Source organism: Eufriesea mexicana, unplaced genomic scaffold, assembly GCF_001483705.2.
Source record: "Eufriesea mexicana isolate 0111107269 unplaced genomic scaffold, ASM148370v2 scaffold1837, whole genome shotgun sequence".
NCBI lineage: Eukaryota > Metazoa > Arthropoda > Insecta > Hymenoptera > Apidae > Eufriesea > Eufriesea mexicana.
The window spans coordinates 65,627-88,573 of NW_016909955.1; the positions used below are offsets into that span (position 1 = coordinate 65,627).

Sequence of the window (22,947 nt, forward strand, 5' to 3'; positions counted from 1 at the left end):
TTCTAGCGATAGGTGGATGAAATCGTTTATTCCGTTACAGGTTTTTTATGCGATTAAAAAGGTTTGATTACTTTTTGACCATTTTTAGATGGTACCACTGTCAAGCCTACTCTCTAATCATAATCATATTCGTTCTAAGCATAATCGTTGTACCGATCAAGTGTACAAATTCACACCACTCGTTAGCAATACTACGTATATACTGACCAATTCTTTCAAAGTTTCAATCGGTTTTTCTTTTTACATTTTTCGTCCTTACATTTATGTTCTCATTTTCACAATGCACTGAATCAGATGTTGAGAAAAATACGGATAAGAAGATGAGAGGGAAAAGGAGAAGATGAAACGTGAAATAAAGGATTAAACACTTTCTTTTTGTAACGTCTCTTTATATACTCTGAAGTTTCTCGCGGCCACCGTCGAGAATTATCGCGAGATTCTCGCGCGGTTTTCGCGGATAACAGTGAGCGAATAATACGCATTAACGAGGTAAAACGCGATTTTTATGTATATTAAAAGAATCACAGAGCGATGGAAATCGTGGTATAATTCGCGTGCATAAAATATCTCCGTGGAATAAGAGCACAAATTATTTGTCAGTGAAACAAGTCGAGCGCTGTTTCCGACGCAAAATATTTCGGAAAAAAGAAAAAAATATATATATCTACATATATCTTTTTTTGTTATAGGTGTCCATTCTACGTACATTGTCCGTCTATAACCGTATCATCTCCTATTTTATTTGTAGTCAATCTTGTCCAATTTTCGTTTCAAATTACCCAATCGTTTCTTATTCAATTACTCCACCATTTCGTTAGGTCTAATTAATAATATTTCATTAGAATTTGGTCGCTATTCTAAATCTACATTTGATCGCATGCGTGATCCCCTTGTTTTATGTTCCTTATCAAATCGTGAATTTTTCGACGAGAGAAAGGATTAATTAATTTTTAGCATAAAATTGGCTAACAAAATTACGATGGAACGTATCGTAGTTTCTCTTTGTGCATTGCTGCAAGAATTGAAACAAATATGGGGAAGGAGGATGATGAAAAAATGTGGAAAAAAGCTTGAACGGACTGTTTCGAATATCGCAGAATGCTTCGCTTCTAATAATGCGATTCGATGCAACGCAACGCGACGCGACGCAACGCGACGCGACGCAACGCGACGCAACGCAACGCAACGCAACTCAACGCAACGCAATAGAACGCAATTGAACCTTGAGAGTAATTGATAAAAGTAAAAGAAACATTCATAGTATCTGTCAAACTTTGGACAAATCGAAACGGTATCTTAAAATATCTTAGTTCCTTGTTCGTTCGTCGACGAACTCGCGTCCTGCGCGAGTACCTTTGTTTGTGAAATATAGGTATTGAACGCATCCGTTATCCGTTATATACCCGTAAGTATTCGAAACTCGCGAGGAATTAATGGTTGCTTCGCAACCATACGAATACGCTTTTAAGAGCCCCTCTGGACTGTTTGAATAGGTGAAAGTATGTAAACTTTCGAAAAAATAATTCTACTAAATCTCGTTTCACATATCATTATAGTTTTTATAGTATGTAGATAACGGCCAGCCGTTGAAAGGAAAAAGGATAAGAAGATAACGCGTGTATCGTTTTATGGGAGAACGTTTACCAGTTCCCGTTCGTTTTTCTTCGTATCGCTATTTCGTGTCGTTTGTATCACGCTTGTTACTCTGTTCTTACGATGAAATTTGAACGTGTGCCTAGTTGGAACGTATCTAGGACGAATAATCGCAACAACGTTATCCTTGGAATCCTATTATGCGACAATATCCATATCAGAGGAGGAATTTGGTGTGGTCGGGGCCAAACTGCCCAACGTGTCTTCGTCCGGTAGGGCATGTTGACAGCCGGTCGGTGTTGGACTTAACGGTGGAAGATGGGGAGATGAAAGCATCGGATCACCGCTATGAATCGGACCGTTTCCATCGTCCTCCATCAGATCTTCGAGTTGCGACATACTTAAGCTTGTCGGTTCTTCGGTAACTAATTCTGGAATCTATAGATGAAATTTTGTATGTAATCTGTTTGTTTTGCCGTATGTACGTGCAACTGCTTACTTACTAGCGAAATTTAATCTAGGATGCGTACTTTTTAACGTATGGCTATATAAAAGAAGTGACTATTTTCCATTTTGAAAATCGTCCTCGATACGAATATACATGGAAAAGGTAATTCGATGGAAAACGTACATGATAACCGAATCATGATTACAGTGTTTGTTCTGGTAAATGCAACATAGAGGAAAAGATATTGCTAAGACGTGAGAATAAAAAGTATGGGCGAAGAAAGAAAGAAAAGAGAAGATAAAATAAGGACAAGACGAACGGGGACATGGTTGATAGTAATCAACGAGGAAGGAAAAAAATGGTCGTCTATAAGACTGTTGTTTGATCGCAGAGGCGAACATTGTTTCTCGCGCGCGCGTTCACGCGTCACTTGATGACAGAGGGAAGAGGGGAGGAATAAAGGAGCGATTTCGTAGCTAGTATGTAGTCTGATCGAAACAGATGCGAATTATGAAACCAGTCTCGGGAACGAAGCGAACGTTTATTCGGATCAAGGATCGTGAAACGATCATCGATGTACGTAAGTAGGTATGTATGTACATGTATCGGCGTTGATCGGTGTGTAACCTTGACGAAATTCACAGCATTGGCGGTGTCGTAGCCGAGTTGAGAGTGGTCGGGCCGAGTGGTCGCGCGAGGATGCACATCGTTATAAATGTATACCGCGACCCTGAGAAGGCAAACAACGCACGGGATAGGGCAGGAAAGAAGATAATACAACAATTCTGTTACCTTACGTTGCTCGAGCTTGTTTCGGGGAAAGGCGTTGAGCATGCTACCAGAAGTCGAGGCCCAATTGAAGTCAGAAACTGGAAGCCCGTGTGCCTTTACCTGCAACTCTAACTCCTGAACCCGTAAAAGAAGTCGACGATTCTGATGTTCCAATTGCTTGTGTCTGAGTTCGTTTTGTTTCATTCTGGTCAATTCATTTTTTAACAATTTTATGTACTCGACCGACGACTTGAGAATCGTACCCTTATTTGGCCTAACATCTCGGACTATTTCGTAATATCTGAAAGAAACGGAGATTTTCCATCAACAGCAGAGACTTGGATTTTACGATTGAGATGGGAATACGAAAAGAAGTAGGAGTAGATGTAAGAGAAAAAGAAAGAATAAGAATATAGTGAAAGGATGAGGGCGTAAATAGTTGTATCTATATTTTATACGCTGGAATAGAAAAATTATCGTTCGTTTGGTCTTGGAATTGATAATATACCGAAAGAGGATTGAACCGGACGAAAGGAAATACACGGACGAAGGGGATATTTGTCGAGATGCGCAGTCGACAGGGGCAGAAAGAGGCAGAAAGAGGCAGAAAGAGGCAGAAAGAGGCAGAAAGAGGCAGAAAGAGAGAAATTCGGTAAACGGGGTCGTATCAACATGTTTGCCATTGTAATTAGACAGAACGAGACTCGGTTTCGTTATCGAGCCGAGACACGGTAAGTTGGTTTACTCGCAGACCTTTATTACAGGCATCGTTGGCGCGATACCAGTGTTGGAAAAAATCTGGTACCCGGCCGTGTCAAGTATCGCTCGTTTATTCGCAAATTTACTCTTGTTCGCGAATGCTTGTACCAGAGGAAGCTTACGACAGCTACTCACACGAAAATGAAGGAATTGGAGTGTTTTTTGCTTCTGCTTTCTTTTCTTCGTTCTTTTCTAACGATCTTCGTGAGGCATAGAGAGAGGGACGTGGCGGGTTATTATTCTGCACGGATGCCGTCCGATAGGAAAGAAACGAAAGAAAGGAAATGGCATGAAACCGAGAAACGTACTTACGGGTCGTTTGTCTTAGGTAAGAGTGTGCCAAGCTCCTTGATTCTGTCGTTGATGTTAAATCGTCGCCGTCTCTCGACTGAAAGTCACAATGATAATATAAATTACAATTGGAGCGTGGTAATCTGAAACGGATATGAACGCGTCGTTACATATGTTAATAAATATATATTAGAGGGAATAAGGAAGAATGCGGAAACTAGGATTCACAGTCGTCGGTAATCTAGATACGAAGAGCATGCGTGGTGTCGGTTAAAGACGGCTTCGTCAGCAGACTTTGTCAGACAAAGTTTTATCGCGTTGCTTTGGAAGGGACACGCATCGAGAACTAAACGGTCGCAATTATAATATTTCCCGGAAAAGACGAAGAAAAGGAAAGAGAGGAAAAATCATTGGCGATTCGAACAACCGTTGTACATTGTCTTCGCCGATAACCGAGAGCAACGTAGATATAGGTTACATGTGAAAATATTACGGTTTTTCGCATAGCGTTAATAGTACTAATCAGTAGTAACAGTAGACCGCGACATTTTACAGTGAATCTCGTTTACTTACTCATATTGTGATTATCTTTCTTTTGTCGGTCTTTAGCAAGCGCATGTATCTCCGCCTCCGTAAGTAGCAAAGGTTCTGGTTTGATTTGTAGCTCTGGAATATTGGACAGGCTTCCTGATTGACTATCCTTTAAATTATCGCTTAGGGAGTTAGTTTCAAACGACAAAATGTCGTCCAAAAGATCCTCCGCCTGTAATCATATTGTTCTTGCTTTATCCATGTCTTGCGATGTATCGATCGATGAAGGAAGCGCACAAATGCGATTGATGAGAAAGAAACGGAAAGAAACGGAAAGAAACGGAAAGAAACGGAAAGAAACGAAACGAAACGATAGAACAAAGCGAAATGGAACGGAAGTGTGCAAGATGATAATCGTAATGACGGATCTTTTTCGTTTCTTTTCTTTTCACAGCGTTGCTTCGTTTCATACTCGATTCGCTTTATACCTTGCAACGGTGATTCTAGTACGAAGAGGATAGAGGTAAGTCTCCGTATAAGAGCTATAATTCTTATTCGTTATTACGATACCTACGAACTGTACGTTTATATGGAATATCCAAAAGTAAAAGAAGAAGAAACGATGTAAAACGGACCATTGCGAGCATCCACGCTCAGCGTACATCGCTTATGGCTATTCCAGTTGCGTACGTGTAAGTTACGTAAATATTACGTAAGAATAATAACCGATGTCTGTCCGTGGAAGAACGTGTCGATTGAACGTGCCATGTCACGAAGACAATGATAGTAGCATGAAGGCAGAGCGGAAAGATAGATCGGGTTATAAAGGAGAAAGCGATGGAATAGGTAAGAATGAAAGGTGGAAGAGGCAACGAGAGTAAGATGGAGCCGATCGATAGGGAGACACGTACTTGGTTGATACTTACGATTAGTCGATGTAGCTAACTGAAAAAGAAGGTTTCACTTACGTTCTCTTATGATTGGCGTTCTATATTTGACGAAGTTACTGCGCGAGTTGGAAAGAATAATTCAAATACGTCGTAATTCAGCTGGTGTACGGATAAAACGATTATCATAACTGAAATCGGGTCAGGTTTCGTATCGTTGTGTCTCCTTTATACCGTGCTTTATCTCTGACGTTGTTCTTGCGTACTTGCATTAAAAGAAAAGAAATAGGAAAGAAAAACTCGGAGAGCGTTAGTCGCGTTCGCGAAAAGAATGGGAAACAAAAGAAAAAGAAAATATTGCTGGATATTGCGCGCCATGCAGGCATTTGGTAAAACGGAAGTTGTTGTCCTTGGGTCAGTCGATAGCGTTTAAATCGAAAGAACGATTCGGAGGGAGGTTTTCGTGGTAAATCCGCTAATATGTTCTAGGTATAGTGTTCGCGCGCGCGCGCGCGCGTGTGTGTGTGTGTGTGTGTGTGTGTGGTAGCACTTCCGTCACAACTGACATTTTCCCACTGGTCCACCGCCTGTATTCCTCTGTATTCGTGATTGTGTTTGCTCTTTTCCGGCTGTGCACTTAGCCCGAGCTGCCGCTCATTACAAAACGTAAAGCACGGCATCGTTGGCGAATGTTAACATCGACCCTGTATGTTCGCGGCATATTAGCATTTAAATGTTTTTTATCTAGATAAACTGTTATCGACGCGATTGTCGCTACTAGTTATCTCGAAGAGCATTTTCAGCCCTTGATCAAGAATGATTTATGTGCCGGTTCCAGCGGTCGGAAGCGTTGCCGCTTATCGTGATTATCTTGCGCGTCTCTGCCCGTGGCTACACACGTCGAGCGTAGTGAATGAAAATAGAGCGAAAAAGATTGAAAATTACAGCGATAAAATTTTGTAAGGTGAGAGATCGCGAAACGTCGTTGCCACGTGGATCCATAGTTCGTGATTAAGCACGAACACGATTACGAGTGGATTACGATAACGCGTGCGATATTGGTCACGATATTGGTCAAGATGTTGCTCGTGATAATGGTCCTGTATACGCGAGATATATAAAAAGAGGTACGTAACATTCCAACTTTTATTGTCCATTGTTTTTCCATGTTTTTCCAATCTATCGAAAGGTTGCGACGCGTCAGTACGCTTAGACGTTGAAACAATCAGAGAAACGTGATAACCAACCCCTGTTCCAACTTGCTCGATTAACACCGATATCGATGCGTAACGTTGTATCAATCTGCAAATGCTAATCGACCAGATTTATACATTACGAATCTATTGTACTATCGTTTCGTTCTATCTCGATTCGTTTCGTTCTGCTCGTTTATCCGTTTCGAAATGCAACGTTGATAATGCAACGACGCGATAACGAGATAACGCGATAACGGGGCTACAATTAACAAGTATGAACCGCGTAAGTAGAAAAACGTACGCGAGATGGAATAAAAATCAATGAACGAATGTATCAGTGGCTCACAAAGGTGAATATTTAAACGAATGGAATGAAACTCACCTTACACCTTCGGGTTATTATATTAAACACTGGCATGTTGTCGTTGCTTGTAAGAGAATCCGACGTTGAAAAGATAATAAGAACCGTATATTTGTGCGGTCAAGCTGAGACACGTGAGTATGTGGGCACATACGCAGGCACATACGCAGGCACACACGTGGTTAGAAGGAGCACAGATTTAAGAAGCTCGTAAGCGTAAACGCAACGAAGACGGGTAATAATGAGGATATCAGGAAGGATCGTTCCTTCGGCGTGTAATCGATAAAATTCGCTTCCCCGGCGAATGTGAATTACTGTACGTACATATAGGATAATTGATAATCGTGCAAATCGTCCGCACCACCGGAACTATCGACAAGCGAAACCGACGATTTCGGGAAATGAGGAAATCAGGAAATTATTTCCTTTCGATCACAAATGTCGATATCTTCTTCATAGCCGTCTTCCACGTGGTCATTGCCATTGCATCGTCATCGTCATCGTCATCGTCATCGTCATCGTCACCGTCACCGTCACCGTCACCGTCACCGTCACCGTCATCGTCATCATCGCCATCATCCTTGACATCATCATCGTCGTCATCGTCAACGCTAACGTCATTTTCGACGTTAACCTTATTCTTTTCCTTCTCCTTTTCCTCCTTCCCCTCCTCCCTCCCCTCCCGCTCCACCTGCTCTTCTGTTTGCACCGACTATTGCCTTCTTCCTTCTTCGAAGAATTCGAATCTTTGACGCGTATCGCAAATTCTGACACGACACGGTACGTTGCGTATGCACTATCGTATGGCGAATATTTCCACCGGAATGTTTTCACCGGAAGAATCGCGAAATTTCTCTCAAATGAACGTATTTATGCTTTCGGCGAATGATGGAGTCGTAGAGCGGCGCGACGACGATCGGTATCATCGGCGAGGAATAATACTCGGAGATGTGCGTTTAGCGAGAATAAGGAAGAGAAGAGAAAGGGAAGAGAAATGCAAAGTGCGCAAAGATGTGGCGCAAAGAGACAAGGGCGAAAAGAAGAAGATAGGAAAAGAGCGCGGAGGTCGTACGAATATATCGAGTGCATATAATCGTTATATATGGAATAACGGAGCGATTTTGTATTGGCAATAGGAAAAGGATTGTTTCCGCGTGTAGGATAGGCGATAGTGGTGGTCAAATGGACGCGGGTGATAAAACGTAAGCGAAAAGGGAAGCGAACGTAAACGCGAACGCGAACAACCGTTGTTCGAACGAATGCATTTTTCGGAGTCGAAGGTTTACCGCCGCGACGACGCTGGTTCGTAGCAACCTTGCGTTTTCTCCTTGTTCCACCGTTCCGTCGCAACTCGGCTACCTACGATTAAGCGCACCTCAAGGTTGCGGTTACCCAATAACGTATCTCACGATCTCCGCGAACCGAGGAGGGATACCGAGTCAAACGGGATCGGAGGGAGTACCGGGAACAGGGAACGGATATTCGATGGCGGGAGACAAACAGGTGGAGTCGATACGCGTAGTATCGAGATAACTCGATATTAAAACTGGTAAAGTATGGTAAGTCTGTCGAAAAATACGTCACGCGTTAGAAAGAATCCGTTGGCCAAAAGAGAGTCGTTATCGGTATCAATCGAGAACGATAAGCCTATAAATCTACTCTGGTAAATCGAATCGGTCGAATTGAGAAATTCGCTTTTACCGTATCGATGTACGACAAGTTGTCCTCGTTATCGGTTTAAGCGTAGATCAGAAAAGAATATTGCCGATGTTGCCTCTATTCCAAGTCGAATCCCATCATTTGGCGACTCATTGATCGTGACTCTTCCTGTCGTCGTAATCGTCGTCACTGTCACTGTCACGATCACCGTCACGGTCACCGTCACCGTCACCGTCACCGTCACCGTCACCGTCACCGTCACCGTCGCCGTCGCCGTCGCCGTTGTTGAACTTGGTTACCGGATGTTGCCACTCGACGATCGCATGGAAAGTTTCCTCGTAAGATGTAACGTTTACGTATAGCGGCAAGATATTTCTCTTCTTCTCCTTTGTCTCTCAGCCCTCGAGTCGGTTGGTCGTGAAAGCGAAACGTCGATCGTGATTACGACGAATCGAGGAAAAGTAGATAGCAGGAGATGAAAGACGAAAAGACGAAAAGACGAAAAGACGAAAAATCGCGTTGCGGAAGCAACATCGAACGAACCATCCAACGAGGTAAACGACGCTCCGGCAAGGTTTATTCTCGCGCGAAACCGAACCTCCACCGCCGATCGGCTCGTTTCGGTACTGCTCGCTACTGCTCGAATGCCAGCCACGCGCCACGCGCCACGAGCTTCGTGATGCCCCACGCCCGCTACTATCGGCTATCGTTAGGTGTTACCGCATCCTCCCGTTATCCCCTACTATACGACTATTGCCACCGCCACGAGCCGATCGCGATTTTTCGTCAAGCTCGATCTACGCGTCTATTGTTCCGCTAGTACTATATACCACCTTCCCCATATCTATTCCCATTTTTTTCTTCCTACTGTTCTTTCGTCTTTCATTTTCTTCGTCCTTTGAACACGTCCTTCTTCTCAATAAGTCCTCTACGATCACGAAGATTCGCCATTTTTCTATATTTCCTCGAAAATTTCTCTTAAACGACACTTGGCTCTTCGTATACGTAGAATCCTTCTTCTTCCTTTCTCTTCGCTGACTTGCACGTTTTTAACCATACCACTTCCCTACCTAAATATTCTAATACGGATGTTGAATTCGCGTTGCGACAAATTTCTCCTACCGTCCATGTCCTATTGCGTATTCGACTCTCGTATTATAGCTGTACGACGCGTCTCAGATATTGAATCATGGTAACGGAGTTGGTTTCTCCGCTAACCCAGTTGTTGGGCGTATTCGTGAAATATTGCATCGTGTAACAGACAGGTGAGCGTAACTAAAAAAAAATAGCAACATGAACATTTTTAATCGATAAAACTGTCGAAAATAGTAGGTAATTCGCTTTTATATCCCTTTCTTCGCAAGAAGAATTTGCAAGTTCGCTTGTAATTAATTTCCTACGATAATATAAAGTAGCCTATTTTCTATTTTGAAAATGTTGAATAAAAGCGTAGGAAGGATGAAATGCTGTAGATAATTTTACGCCATCGGAACATTTCTGTGTACCTGTATACGCGATACGAGAGCAAGAATTGCGACTACGGCGACTATCGTACATGTATCGAATACATATACGATATCGTACGAGTGTTCTCGCAAAAATACGATATAATAATATAACGTCGTCGTATAACTACTCGAAAGAGTAAGAGACATTATGGTTTCTGCGCGACTTTGGATGCCAAACGAATAACAAAGAAAAAGAAAGCGATCGAGCAGTCGATCGATCGATTCGACCTTCGAACTGCCAAGTATGCTCGCAATTACGATTTCGTATCGCTTAATCTGCTATTAACGTTCACGCGATCTTACGAGGTAACATATACAATAGTATTTCCAATGATTTTCTTTCTTCTTTCCAGTCTAATCTCGTTCGGAATTTGTTCAATTCCGCTATAGTTGTTCCCTATAGAAACAACGTGCACGTGCGTATATATGCACATACGCATGCATATACGAGAGGTATAAATGGCACCAAGTTTTCATTAACAGATTCCTCGTGGTTGTCTCTGTTTCTATCGCTATAGCTTTCGTACATTTATATCGCGTTATCGTTTATCCATGTACGTATGTACTACGTAGTACCTATGCTGTTTATCGGCTATCCATAGGCATACCACCGTATGGCATATTAGTTTTCGGTCAGGCTTCGAACGAATAAGGCGCGTGTTTGTTCGAATATAAGGAATAGCTTGATAGGAAACAGGCTGATCGATTACCTCGGAATTGCTAGTTGCGACACTGGAAAGTCCTGGAGACATTGCACCAGTTGTAGGATCTGGACTAGCGGCAACCGGATTACCGTGCGACAATATCGTAGGACCGTGTGGATACGAGGCCAGATGAGGATGCTGCGGCTTTGGATGATGTATCGTTGGCCCCGGTGGTGCACTCTGTACAACCATTGGCGCGGATGTCGGCACAGCTTCGACGGAATTTCTACCGAGGATGCTGCTTTCATCTGCAGCAGCGGCGGTACCGTTGCCGCGGAAAGACTCGTGAAGATATTGCCGAACTTGATTCTTCTGCTTTTGAACAACGTGATAGCGTGTCGGATTTTCCAACAGTGTCCGTACCTGCGAACAAAAGTGACGCGACATGGTAAATCGATCGATCGATCCCCTTTCTCTTTCTTTAACGGCATTTCCCCGTTAAACACGCGCGTGGTTAGTTCTCGCTCTAACGAGTCTAATATTCACTTTGGTTATTACCGTGAAACTATACGCGTATATATGATACATAGTTGTTGTCGTGCTGTGACGGTTTACTTCGTAATGGTGACAAGTTTCCATCCACGCGTTCCCATTCAGTTGTTTATTCCTTGTCTATCCGACCTTTCCCTTTCTTTTTTCCTTCTCCATTTTTTCCCTTTTTTATTTTCTTTAAATTAATTAAACTTGCTGAAAGGTACGAGAAAGAAAATACGACATATGTACATGTATATATATATATACGTATACATACTTGGAAGACGCGAGTATCGTATTCTAGAACGATTTGCCTTTATTAGGCATTTAGATAAGAAAAAAGCAGTGTAACTACGCGATATCTTTCTCCATTCTGCTGGTATTAATCACGTTATTCTGTAATAAATTCTTTAAACTTTACTACGAAAACGTCGAAAGTTTGAATCACGCGTTTGAGCACGTGTTGCCTCGATACCTCATTCACGCATTTACACACACATATGTCTGGAGGACATGATATCGTATTCATAGGATCCACGCATCGTCGTCATCGTCGTCATCGTCGTCATCGTCGTAACCAAGTAGTATGCATTTGTCAACTAGTACTAGCGCACACACACGCATTTCTCTGTTTATACATGCAATGAGAGAAAGAAATAAAAATCGGTTGGAATAACGGGGAACGAGAGAGTCGACGATTGTGCACACGCAAGGATAAAGACATACCTGTAAAACTTGCGGTGGTACATCTACCCCGATGGTGGAGAGCGTGGTAGAAGGTACGGGTCTGGGAGGTGCAGCCGTTGGTCTCTGTTGCTGCAAATTCTGACGGAATTCAGCCTCTCGCCTCTCCTGCTCCTGCAGCTGTTCTCGCATCAGCTGAAGTTTTAGTTGCGTACGTGAAGTGGGTGTCGCAGTCTTAAACGTAGGTGGACTGAAAATCATCGAAAAGGAATCGATTTTATGCACGCTGTACTCTACTCCTTCCAACCAATCTACAAAACGCGTAGACTTTTTACGCGATTCATAAGTTCGTTACTCGTTTGGTTAGTTTTTACCCTTAATAATTCATTCTGACCATGGAGTTATCGTCTTCCGCGAGTTGCGATAGCGAGATTAGAAACATCGAATGGTCATTCTCGACTGTTCCACGCTTTCTCCACCTTCTGCTATACCGGTAAACGAACGAGAAGAAAATATGAAAATAGTCCGAGATGGCTCGCACACGTATACGCGTTACTCGCCATAGCGTACGTTACACCCGATTGCAAGTGTGGGAATCTAAAAAATAAGTTATGCTTTTATGTACCGAGGTTGCGACACGTTACATCGAAATATACATACATATAATATAATATACATATGTATGCGTGTGTATGTCGTATATGATCCAGGAACGGACCTTACTTTTTCCCACTCTTCTCCGCCTGTGACAGCGTTTACGTCTGTTGAATCGAAAAATATTTATCCCTTTTTATTATTGGATAAAAAGCATTGTTTGTGTATGATAGTCGGCACCGAGTTAACTAGATCGTCCCATAGCCGGACGATAGAGTGTCTGTCGTAGGGAATCTAAATGGTAGAGATGTATACATGCATGTATATATGTATATGTACAAACACGTTTGAAACTCGCGTTCAAGCGGAATGCTTTGCAAGAGATAAACGCGTAGAAATTGCACGACGTTCCGACAAGAGGTCGTATTAACAAGTCGCCTAAAAGGTATTCCTGATTTGGGAACACGGCCAAATTATAGCCATAAGAAAACCAAAATAGAGAGATTGCGCAATTTGGATCGAGATTCGATTCTTCTCCTCCGACTCGCGATTTTTTCTTCCGGACAACGCGCATCAAAATGATCGGAAGCATAACGCGTTAACGCGTTAATCTCTGTGTCGTTTGTTTCAACGCGATCGAGACTTTGTCCATTTTGTATATTTCTCGTGCAACTGTTACGCGTTACATAATCATCTTGGACGAAAAACTTAACGAGTTGCTCTATATATTCCTTCCTTCTTCTTTCCTCCTCTATCGATTCTTCCTCGTTTACGCCATTCCCCGCTTTTCTTCTGTTCACGAGCGACACATTTTCGTTTCTACATTTCTCCTGATTGCACCCTTGTAATAGAGAAACGACACGACGATTTTTATCCCTCTTTCCCGTGGTTTCTCGTCTGATGTCCAAATTTGAAAAATTCTCTCAGAGAACGCATCGCCTTATCGAGCATTTGCTCGAAAGAAGGAAAGAAGGAAAGAAGGAAAGAAGAAAGAAAAAAGAAGAAAGAAGAAGAAAGAAGAAAGAAGAAAGAAGAAAGAAGAAAGAAAGAAAGCGATAGGCATATTATAACGTGTCGAGAATAGAATGAATGCCGAATGAATGGCACGTACGTGAAAGAAAAGTTTTATTTACCGACAATCGATATCGAGAATCTCTATCGACTCTATACCGTGTTGCGTACATAGAATTTCACATGGGTATTTTTTATTTTTCAAGAAAACAAGAAAACAAGAAAACAAGAAAACAAGAAAACGTCGCATAATATTCCCATGTTTTCGTTCGACGAGATAGAACGTTTGAAATTAGTCAGAGATAAAACAAAGAAATAGGGAAAATGTTGAGGGCGTTACTCGGAAGCATGGAAACGAGAGTCGTGTAAGTACGTTATACTTGCGGTATACCGCCAGGTTCACGAAACACATCTACGCGCAAGAACCAAGGACGCATTTATATTTAGACCTAATGTTTACGGTCGACAAGAATGTAGACGTAGCGGTAAACGGAAACGGACAGGCGGACACGCGCGCGCGATCATCTCTCGTTCAACGAGAACAATCCCTCGACGATGATTTTCGTCATTCGAACGTAGTCAGTACTGCGTGTACGTGTTCACGAGTAAATATCGGAACGAATATCAAGAAACAAAGGGTATGGATTGGATAGGTGGATAGTACGGTTGATATGGATGAATAGTTTGTTGTAGATGGATGGATGGTTGGACTGGAATGGATGGAACGGAGAAGAAACGAAAAAGCGAGCAATTAAAGACGGGAAAGAGAGAATGAAAGTGATAAGGTGTAACGATAATCGGAGGAATATACGAACGATGCGATTGCGATGGAGAAATTAGATGAAAGGAGGTAGAAAATTAAGAATGAAGATATGCGTAAAGCGTTGGATGAACCTCGAACCGTTGTAACAATTCTGTACCAGCCTTGCGGGCGAGTAGATCGTAACGGCCGTGCAAATGCAACGTGACCATTGTTCCGAGAATTGGCGTGCAATAGGGACGACGTGGGCATTCCGTCAACGATCGACGGATCCATTTCGAGGATCATGCGCAGATCCTCGTCGATACCGATATGCACACGCACGTGTTGCTCCTGTTCTCCTTGTTCTCTCTCTACGATCTTTCCCTTTTTCTGTCGACGATCAGAAACGGATGATGGACAACTGATCATTCGAACGGCGGACTCGTCGTTGTTTTCGATGTTCAAACACGCGCACATTAACGAACAGTTGCAATCTTGAATATAGCGTCGCGATAATGGAATTGAGTTAAACGACGGTGATCGTTGTTTGCTCGGGAACAGTACCGATGTCGATGTCGATGCCGATGCCGATGCCGATGCCGACGCCGATGCCGACGCCGACGCCGACGCCGACGCCGACGCCGACGCCGACGCCGACGCCGACGCCGACGACGATGCCGATGTCGATGCCGATGCCGACGTTGACGTCGGCATAGGCACCGTATTCGATACTGATTCCGAGACTACGGAACGTGGAACTAGCAACGATCCGGCAGTACTCGTCCAATTGGACAGTGTTTTCGTCGTTGTCGTCGTCCCTGTTTTCGTTAACGTAGTTGCTATGGTGGTCGCCGTTGCAGCTATCGTCACAGCTGAGCCTCCTATTCTTCTCTCGATACTGGTAATCGTGCTATTCAACGAACGGCCAACGTCGTTTATTCGATTCAATCGCGACACTAAATCCTCGAATTCGACAATTTGCCGCACTGCCTCGGTTATCTCTTGCATGTCCTCCGAAGGACGTGAAAACGTTTTACGGCCAAACTAGCCGAGGAGCCGCGCCGCTACTAAGCCAGATGTCGCGTCTCTTTGTTGTGAACATCGCGTCGACGACAACGACGCTGTCAGCTACGAAAAACCGACCATTGCTCTAAACCTGGATTCGTTATACTCTTCTCTCTTTTCTACTCTTTCCATTTCGCTCAGTGTACGACTTTTGCGCATTCGCATATTCGCGCCAAATCCCGTTCAACGCCTAAACACCGTCTATAAACTCGACGTCGACACCTGGCTATCCAAGAGCAGAATTCACAGGATGGAATATAACGCGATCGAATATCCATTGAATTGCGCTCAGTTTCTCTTTTTTTCCGATTTTTTCAAATCTCTGCCAACGCGTATTTTGCGTGCAATTTTTCAACTTGGACCAGTTATTCGCGTGGTACCCATGCGAATCGAAGTTTATCATATGACGAAACATTTTTCGAAACATTTCAGAGAGAGATCGTTCGCTTTTGTGGAATGTCACGAAGCGTGGGTTGGTTGCTCCATAATCGTTCCGACGCTTCATCCAAGATCGAAATTTGGATCGAAAGTGCGAGTGCGCAACGCGAATAGGTCTGTTACGAGTTGAGCCGAACGTGAGCCGAGTTGAGTCGATGTATCGCGAATGGAGCCGATTCAAGCCGAAGCAAAGTAAAAGCGCACAGAAGACGGAGACAAGCGAAGAATGAAACAACTTGTAATCAAAGAAGTTGCGAGTCGGTGAATCGAGATGCGAGCGTAAAATTGTTCGAGTTAAGAAGCTAGTTGGACGAATCGATCTACGCGTAAAACGTTCCGCTCCATCTGTGTGTCGTGATCGGAAATTTTAAACGTACAACGATACAACATACCTGTCGATATTCGGTGCTCGACTCTTTAATTCGTAGTACATGATGTCTTGCAGCGGTGTCGACAAAAACGATAAAGCCTGTTCCCAATTCTCGTGGTTATTTCTATCTGCATTTTCTTGTTTATCACCGCAATTTGCTTCACCGATACCAATTATTCCGTTTTGTTTCTCTTGACATCGACGATCGCACAAATCTGCTTCGCGTTGCTCCAAATCAGCGGTAATTGCTGCCAGATCGAAACCCATGTCAATTCCAGATTCCTCCATTCTTGTACTTTTACTACTAAAAGTAGTAAAGTTTGTATTAAAGGAAAGTCGCGACGCGACGCGCCGCGGATTGTAGCGTCGCGACGCCACTCGCCGCGAACAAACTAGGATCTACGATACTTTTCTCAACGAAACGATCGCGATTACGAGACACAGCGATGTTCTCGAGTTTTGCTTTCTAGCGTGGCGCCTCCCCACTGGTAGAAGCTAGGACGCGCGTGTCGAGCGATAATCGGAGCGAGAGACGAAAGAGACGGGAGAGACGGGAGCCGCGAGTTGTGCGAGAACTGCGAACCGATCGGCGACGAGCGGGGGTCACGTTCGTTACTCTCCACTATCCACGCTACCAGATGCTCGATGCCCGTTGCTTTCGATGTTCCATGCTCGATCTCGGCTCAATGCCCAACCATTCACGCAACGAGGGGACAAGAGACGAGTAGATCACGAGTTTCTCGCCAACATCCGCCATCTCTCCCCTCTCTCCACCAACTACACTTGCCCTGCTATTCTCTGTATCCCGTCCCTCGCAGCCACATCATCCACTGCTATCGCTGTTAATATGTATGTATCGCGAGAGAAAGCGGACAAACGAGAAACGGCTAATAGAAATTTGACCGTTGACCGTACATGCCGGTAAATAATTTAATAACGTGGAAAAATATTGAAAAATATCGAAAAATATCGAAAAATATCGAAAAATAAGATGAAATTGTAGGAATTTGAAGACATCGCGGTTCGTGGATTAGGAACAATGTAGTGAATCAATGTAATGATCGTGAACGAACACCAACGATACGAGGGCGATCGTTCACGAAGGAACGTCGATGGAAGCGTGTGCAAGTTTCGATCCCTCCTTTTTAAAAGTATCACGATTTCTAGCAAGTACAGCCATCTTACGACAAACTCTTCAATCTTTCTTGTTAATCGCAATTCACGCAATCTCGTGGACGACACTCCAGTCCCTCTTCTCTTTGCCTCCTAATTTTCTTCATATTGCCACTCCGCATTACGATGCAAGAAAGTCAACTTGCTGGAATAATATGTAATAATTATAATATTTGCTTGTTTAAAAGGGAAAAATTGCGAAAGCAGAAGCCACATTAAAACGATGATGCTTTTTCGTTTATTCGTGACGAAACAGACCATCCGTAGACGTTGCATCGAGCGCTGCAAATATTATTGTACGAGATTTCGCGAATATACAGCGAATATAGAACGCGTTGGAAATAATGCAAGTCTTCGCGGTCTTCTTATTTCCGTTGTGCTTATGTATTTGCGAAATTCGTAAAATTGCTGACACCGTAACGCCGGTGTATATGGAATATGAAACGAGAACGGTAATAACGCCGTGTGCTCTGTTCGAATCGAAATAACGAATACTCGAACCAGTCGATCGAATTACACAGGAAACAACGATCGCGTGTTATCGACCCGATTTATAGTCCGGTATATTTCTATCTGATCCACGATGTATATTCGTCTTTGTGTTCTCGTGGTACTCTTCTTAGAGGTATGCGTTACTCGTGGAATTCAAATGTTTGATAAACAAAATCGTTTTCCACAAGAAATATCGAGGAAGCTGGACGAATATTGGAACTCGTATAAGGTATATATTGCATATCGCAGTGTGTTTCATGTCCCTTCTGAATTATTTGAAGCTTCGTCGACGAAACAAGCCAGCATGTTCCATCGTGATATTTTATCTACGCAATTGTCATATCGATATACCGTTCTTGTCTGTTCTTGTAGATCCGTTATAATAAAAGTTACTCTGGAAATCTAGAGACTAACCGACGGATGACTTGGGAAGAAAATCTAATAACCATCTATAAACACAATATGATGGCAGCTGCAGGTCATCATAGTTACACATTGAAAGACAATCATATCGCCGATCTCGGGACCAGGCAATATATTCGCGAAATGGTTGGTACTCGAACGGTTCGAAAGTTGCAACAGTTCCTGCTGTTTTATCTCGGTAGAGAGAAATTTATCAAAAAATTCAGTATACAGATATTTTTACTTTTTATTTATATAGATATAGTATATGTATATGAAAAATGGTGAAAAAATGGAGAAAAAATGGGGAAAAAATGGAGAAAAAATGGAGAAAAAATGGAGAAAAAATGGAGAAAAAATGGAGAAAAAATTCTCCTCCCTGGTTCAGCGGTTTCGTTTTCATTTTATTTATTTACAGGTAAAACTGATTCCTAGTCGTAAGCGGCGTGTATCGAAAGAAACGATGGTTGGAGCAAGTTTACACGATCCACGACGTATTGCACCACGACTAGATTGGCGCGAAGCTGGATTTCAAACGAACCCGGAAAATCAAAAAGACTGTGGAAGCTGTTACGCGTATTCGATAGCCGGCAGCATTCAAGGGCAAATTTTCAAGCAAACAGGCATGTTGATTCCATTAAGTGAACAGCAATTGATCGATTGCAGTACATCGACCGGAAATTTAGGCTGTTCCGGAGGCTCCTTGAGAAACACACTAAGATATCTCGAGAAGGCAAAAGGTTTAATGGCCGAGATACATTATCCGTATAAAGGACAAGTACGTTTCTATCTTCTCTCTTTTTCTCTTTACCTTCTTTTCCTACCATCTTCTTCCCTTTCCTCTTTGCGTAAATTTTTAATACGGAATGAGATTCTTTATTTCGTTCTTTTGCTCCCCCGTCCGAATGTGTATGACTAATGTATACGATTACGCTTGGATTAGCCGTATCGAGATTTTCGTTATTTTGTTTCTTCGTATTTCATAACGCTTATCTCCAAATACCGATTTAAATATATACCGTGGCTGATGTAAGAAAAACATTTTTACGAAAAGTGTACACATCGGAAATTCACGAATATCAACAAACGTAACGCAAAAGGATGGATATTCGTCGAATTATATTCGGATTACGTATACCGTCGATATAATACGTGTATATTAGCAACAAAGAAAAAAGAAAAAAGAGGAGAAAGAATTGTACGAAAAAATAAGTAAATCACTCTTAAACGCGTTTATGTTTCGAAAATAGCAAGGTGCTTGTCATTTCAAAGAAGACCTGAGCGTAGTCAACATCACTTCATGGGCCGTGTTACCGGCACGCGACGAAAAAGCTTTAGAAGCTGCTGTGGCGACTATAGGTCCAATAGCTGCGTCGGTAAATGCCAGTCCAAAAACCTTTCAACTTTATCAGTGAGTATTCCTTTTTTTTTGTTATTCCTTATCGCTGTTTGGAAGTTTTAATGGTTTGGAAATTGTAATAGTGCATCGAGTGATTTCTTTTATCGCGAGGAAGTCGAATCATCGATTTAGTATCAATTATGGTTTTCGTGTAATTCTTATATGGATATAAGATAATAATTAGACTTTGACGAGTAGAGCATGGAGAGAGCAAGGGAAAAAAGGATTGGGGTGGAAATGGAGTTGAAGATGTGGAAAAATAAGGGTAGCGAAGAAGACAAGGGGAAAGAAAGGAAAGAAAGAAAGCATTTTTGGTATTTCAAGCATAATAGTAATTGACTGATGTTCGGTAAATGTTTACGCGAAAATACGTAAACTTGTATCATCCCCCTCTGGTAGATACTCGAAGAAATTGGTCCACTTGCGCGATAACCTTTAGTGCATCGTTTATGCGATGACTCTGAAGCAGTAGAATAAAGTCAGTGAACTTGCATGTGGAAAGTAAAAAGGGCGCGGTCGTTCTATCCGAGATCTATATATGCAATTTTCTCTTCCTTCCACTCTCATTTCATTTTCCTAGTATCTACATTATGTCTTTTTCTTCTTCTTCCATTTTCATTCTTTCAAAGTCTCGCAACTGTCAAGTGCTTAACATTTCTTCATTTGATTGTTTTTCGCAGCAAAGGGGTCTACGATGACGAACTTTGTAGTTCGGACATGGTGAATCATGCTATGTTGATCGTTGGGTATACGCCAACCGAATGGATCTTGAAGAACTGGTGGGGCGATGAATGGGGTGAAAACGGATACATGCGCCTGGCTAAAAACAAAAATCGATGTGGCATAGCTAATTATGCGGCGTATGCAAAAGTTTAACTGAACGGGAATAAAAAAAGTAAAAAGAAACGCGTCTACGAAGTATGACCGGGTTTATATCTTTTTACCTCGAATATAAATACGATTGTATTCAAATATTCGAAGATTTTATCAAAGCTTCGACATCTCTAAATTAACGATATTACAGAATATCGTATATTTCTTCTTTTTGGTTTTCTTTCCTTTCATTTCGATCGACTGTTTGATCGTTAAAGGAAAAACGAGTCGTCGTGGTTAGAACTGGGTAGGAACTATTATTTGAAAACGTGGTTCACTTGGACAACTCGTAAAATCGTCAAACTATTCGATTTATCGACTTTCCATCTCTGAGGAGTAAAATGGTTACTACGTACCGACAAGGGTAGCACGATCATTCTCGGAAGCAATAGTTTCTCACCCAGCCTTGACTTGAGCCGGCAAGTAGACATTTTCTCGGAGATAATTCTCCGATTATCTATTAGCCGCGTGCGAAACAAAGTTTCAGCGAGAAATAAACATTTATCGCAAAGAGACATACGCGTAACTACGTTTAAACGTGCGCTCATGAATGCAATCGTCGATCGAATATATATATATATATTTCATAGATGGAATTTATTTATAACAAATTATACCATAGTACACATGTGCGTGCGTTCCGTTTGTGGGGAAATAGCGGCAGGTAGGAAAAGACTGATAATTTACGATCTTGCTTATCGATCGGATTATTGCAACGTTTCGAATTCTCTTCGGTTAGCTGAAATAGTCGAGAATGTAGGTGAAGGAGATGACAAAGGGGACGATGAAGACGACGAGGCAAAGCATGTTCGTAGCGCGTGTTTCCATCAACGATATCAGTACGATTCGTCTCTGTCCAATCCGCTGTATTCTCCGCTCATGGAGCAAAGTTCAGACTGTACCAAGAATCGATGCGTGACTAAACCATCCGAACGATGTATCTTCAGTCTTCGCGAATGAGTTGCTTGAGTTGTTGGATTGGCAAACAGGACGGGACCAACCGGGAAGATACAACCGAGGACGGATTAGCGAGTTATTAGGTGGGTCAAATAATGATCTTTACTCGTTGAGCGACCGATCGTTCTTGAGCTCGAACACTGAAGATTTCTTTGTAAAAAGGAAGGAAGGAAGGAAGGAAGGAAGGAAGGGAGGAAGGGAGGGAGGAAGGAAGGGAGGAAGGAAGGAAGGAAGGAAGGAAGGAAGGAAGGAAGGAAGAAAAGAGGGTAAAGGGAAAAGAAAAAGGGAGAAGGGTGGAAGGAAGAAAAACATGATAAAATATGGATAAATGAGACGAGTTGGATTGGAATTAGCGAAATCGTTAGCGATTCTTTCCGCGTACGATGCTAGTAACGAAACGAAAAGGTCAAAATAATCGATGTGTTGCTCGATGGGAAAACAGTGGATATTCCACGATCAGAGAAATAGTCCGAAATAATGTCGAAGAGTTAAATCGATGAGACGGAGAAAAATCTGTGGGAAAAGAGGTACGAGTGGTATATCGATATCCGTAACAAGTAGAACGATGCGTCTAATTCAACGACTATTGTTATTTTCTTTTCTTTTGCCGAATAATCAAATCGAAGGTATTTGGCCCAAAGTCACGAATCCCTTGCCTTCAGTTTGGTGGAATTTTTATTCGCGTTCGAGCAGTTCCTCGAGTTCTTCGTTGTCATCTTTCGAGAAGGAAGACTGCGCCGGATGTACGCAAAATAAAGTCGGTTTGATCAGCGCGACCGATTCAATTTTAACAGAGCTAAGAGTCGAATATGTCAAACAACAAATCCTCAAGAAACTACGGCTTTCTAAGCCACCCGAGATATCGATGTCGCTCTCGACCTTGCCGAAGCCTCTGATAAATGGTCGTGTGCTCGAACTTCGACCCGGAGCGCCGCTTGAACCGGAAAAATCAATCGACAGCTTCTATGGAAAAACCGATCAGATCGTTGTTTTTCCAAATGAAGGTCAGTCTTTATTAAATTCAACATTTTTCACGAATTTTACGAAACATTTCTATATAATAATTAAGACAAGGAGAAGGTAAACTGAGGAGAGAGGGGGATTTTCTATATAATCGTATATTAATTTACATAAGCTAATTAACACGAGAAATTTTGTATTTACATTTTTTCCGTAAAATAGACATTTATTTCTTATAACTTTCGCAATTACGATTTCATCTATCTCTTCGCGATGTCAATTGTTGACTATTAAAGTTACAGATAGATGGTTAAAATAGCGCAATACGATTTACGAATTAATATCTTCTAGTTGTTTATGTTTGATGCCGCATGCTCGTAAATCCAAGTTTTTCTTTGCGGGAAACAACTTTCCGGTAATAACCGCTTCAGTTCAGAATCCATGCGTGTAGAAGATAAAACCACTTCATCGAAACATATATAATATATTAATATTACAATATAAATATATTACATATTTATATATTACATATTAGTAAAAAATAGCGGCGTATCTCCTAAATATTCTCTCTCTCTCTCTCTCTCTCTCTCTCTCTCTCTCTCTCT

General features: G+C 42.3%; 3 protein-coding genes across 6 annotated transcripts in view; 2 read left to right on the forward strand and 1 right to left on the reverse strand.

Moving 5' to 3' along the window:
- Positions 1-878: 878 nt before the first annotated feature.
- Positions 879-16,864, reverse strand: Mitf (transcription factor Mitf). 2 transcript variants are annotated; one of them, XM_017902646.1, is made up of 8 exons: positions 14,778-14,802; positions 14,392-14,707; positions 11,909-12,116; positions 10,715-11,071; positions 4,436-4,625; positions 3,884-3,959; positions 2,834-3,113; positions 879-2,031 (listed from the first exon to the last, which is right to left on the reverse strand). In XM_017902646.1, exons 2-8 carry the CDS (start codon positions 14,688-14,690, stop codon positions 1,792-1,794), a joined length of 1,650 nt encoding a protein of 549 aa, XP_017758135.1. In that variant the 5' UTR covers positions 14,691-14,707; positions 14,778-14,802; the 3' UTR covers positions 879-1,791. The 2 variants fall into 2 exon arrangements, with proteins under 2 accessions (XP_017758135.1, XP_017758136.1); XM_017902647.1 differs by lacking the exons at positions 14,392-14,707; positions 14,778-14,802 and adding an exon at positions 16,109-16,864.
- Positions 16,865-17,842: 978 nt separating this feature from the next.
- On the forward strand, positions 17,843-20,428 carry CtsL4 (Cathepsin L4). Its single transcript, XM_017902648.1, has 5 exons — positions 17,843-17,980; positions 18,124-18,300; positions 18,572-18,931; positions 19,404-19,564; positions 20,233-20,428. Exons 1-5 carry the CDS (start codon positions 17,843-17,845, stop codon positions 20,426-20,428), a joined length of 1,032 nt encoding a protein of 343 aa, XP_017758137.1.
- A 1,214-nt stretch (positions 20,429-21,642) lies between these two features.
- The window catches only part of daw (activin beta chain dawdle), a 4,306-nt gene continuing 3,001 nt past the window's right edge, over positions 21,643-22,947 (forward strand). For all 3 annotated transcript variants that reach the window (XM_017902675.1, XM_017902676.1, XM_017902677.1), the window contains exon 1: positions 21,643-22,386. In XM_017902675.1, coding sequence (XP_017758164.1) covers positions 21,879-22,386 — 508 coding nt within the window. In that variant the 5' untranslated portion in view covers positions 21,643-21,878. The remainder of the gene's footprint in view (positions 22,387-22,947) is intronic.

What these genes read in the sequence shown, in the direction of transcription:
- CtsL4 (XM_017902648.1), top strand. Translation starts at nt 17,843, where the DNA reads ATGTATATTCGTCTTTGTGTTCTCGTGGTACTCTTCTTAGAGGTATGC. An exon ending in AATATTGGAACTCGTATAAG is followed by an intron (nt 17,981 to 18,123) that starts GTATATATTGCA and finishes CTGTTCTTGTAG; the next exon opens with ATCCGTTATAATAAAAGTTA. An exon ending in GGCAATATATTCGCGAAATG is followed by an intron (nt 18,301 to 18,571) that starts GTTGGTACTCGA and finishes ATTTATTTACAG; the next exon opens with GTAAAACTGATTCCTAGTCG.
- Mitf (XM_017902646.1), bottom strand. Translation starts at nt 14,690, where the DNA reads ATGTGCGCGTGTTTGAACATCGAAAACAACGACGAGTCCGCCGTTCGA. An exon ending in TCGCAACTAGCAATTCCGAG is followed by an intron (nt 4,626 to 10,714) that starts GTAATCGATCAG and finishes ATATGATTACAG; the next exon opens with GCGGAGGATCTTTTGGACGA. An exon ending in GAAAGATAATCACAATATGA is followed by an intron (nt 3,960 to 4,435) that starts GTAAGTAAACGA and finishes TGTGACTTTCAG; the next exon opens with TCGAGAGACGGCGACGATTT.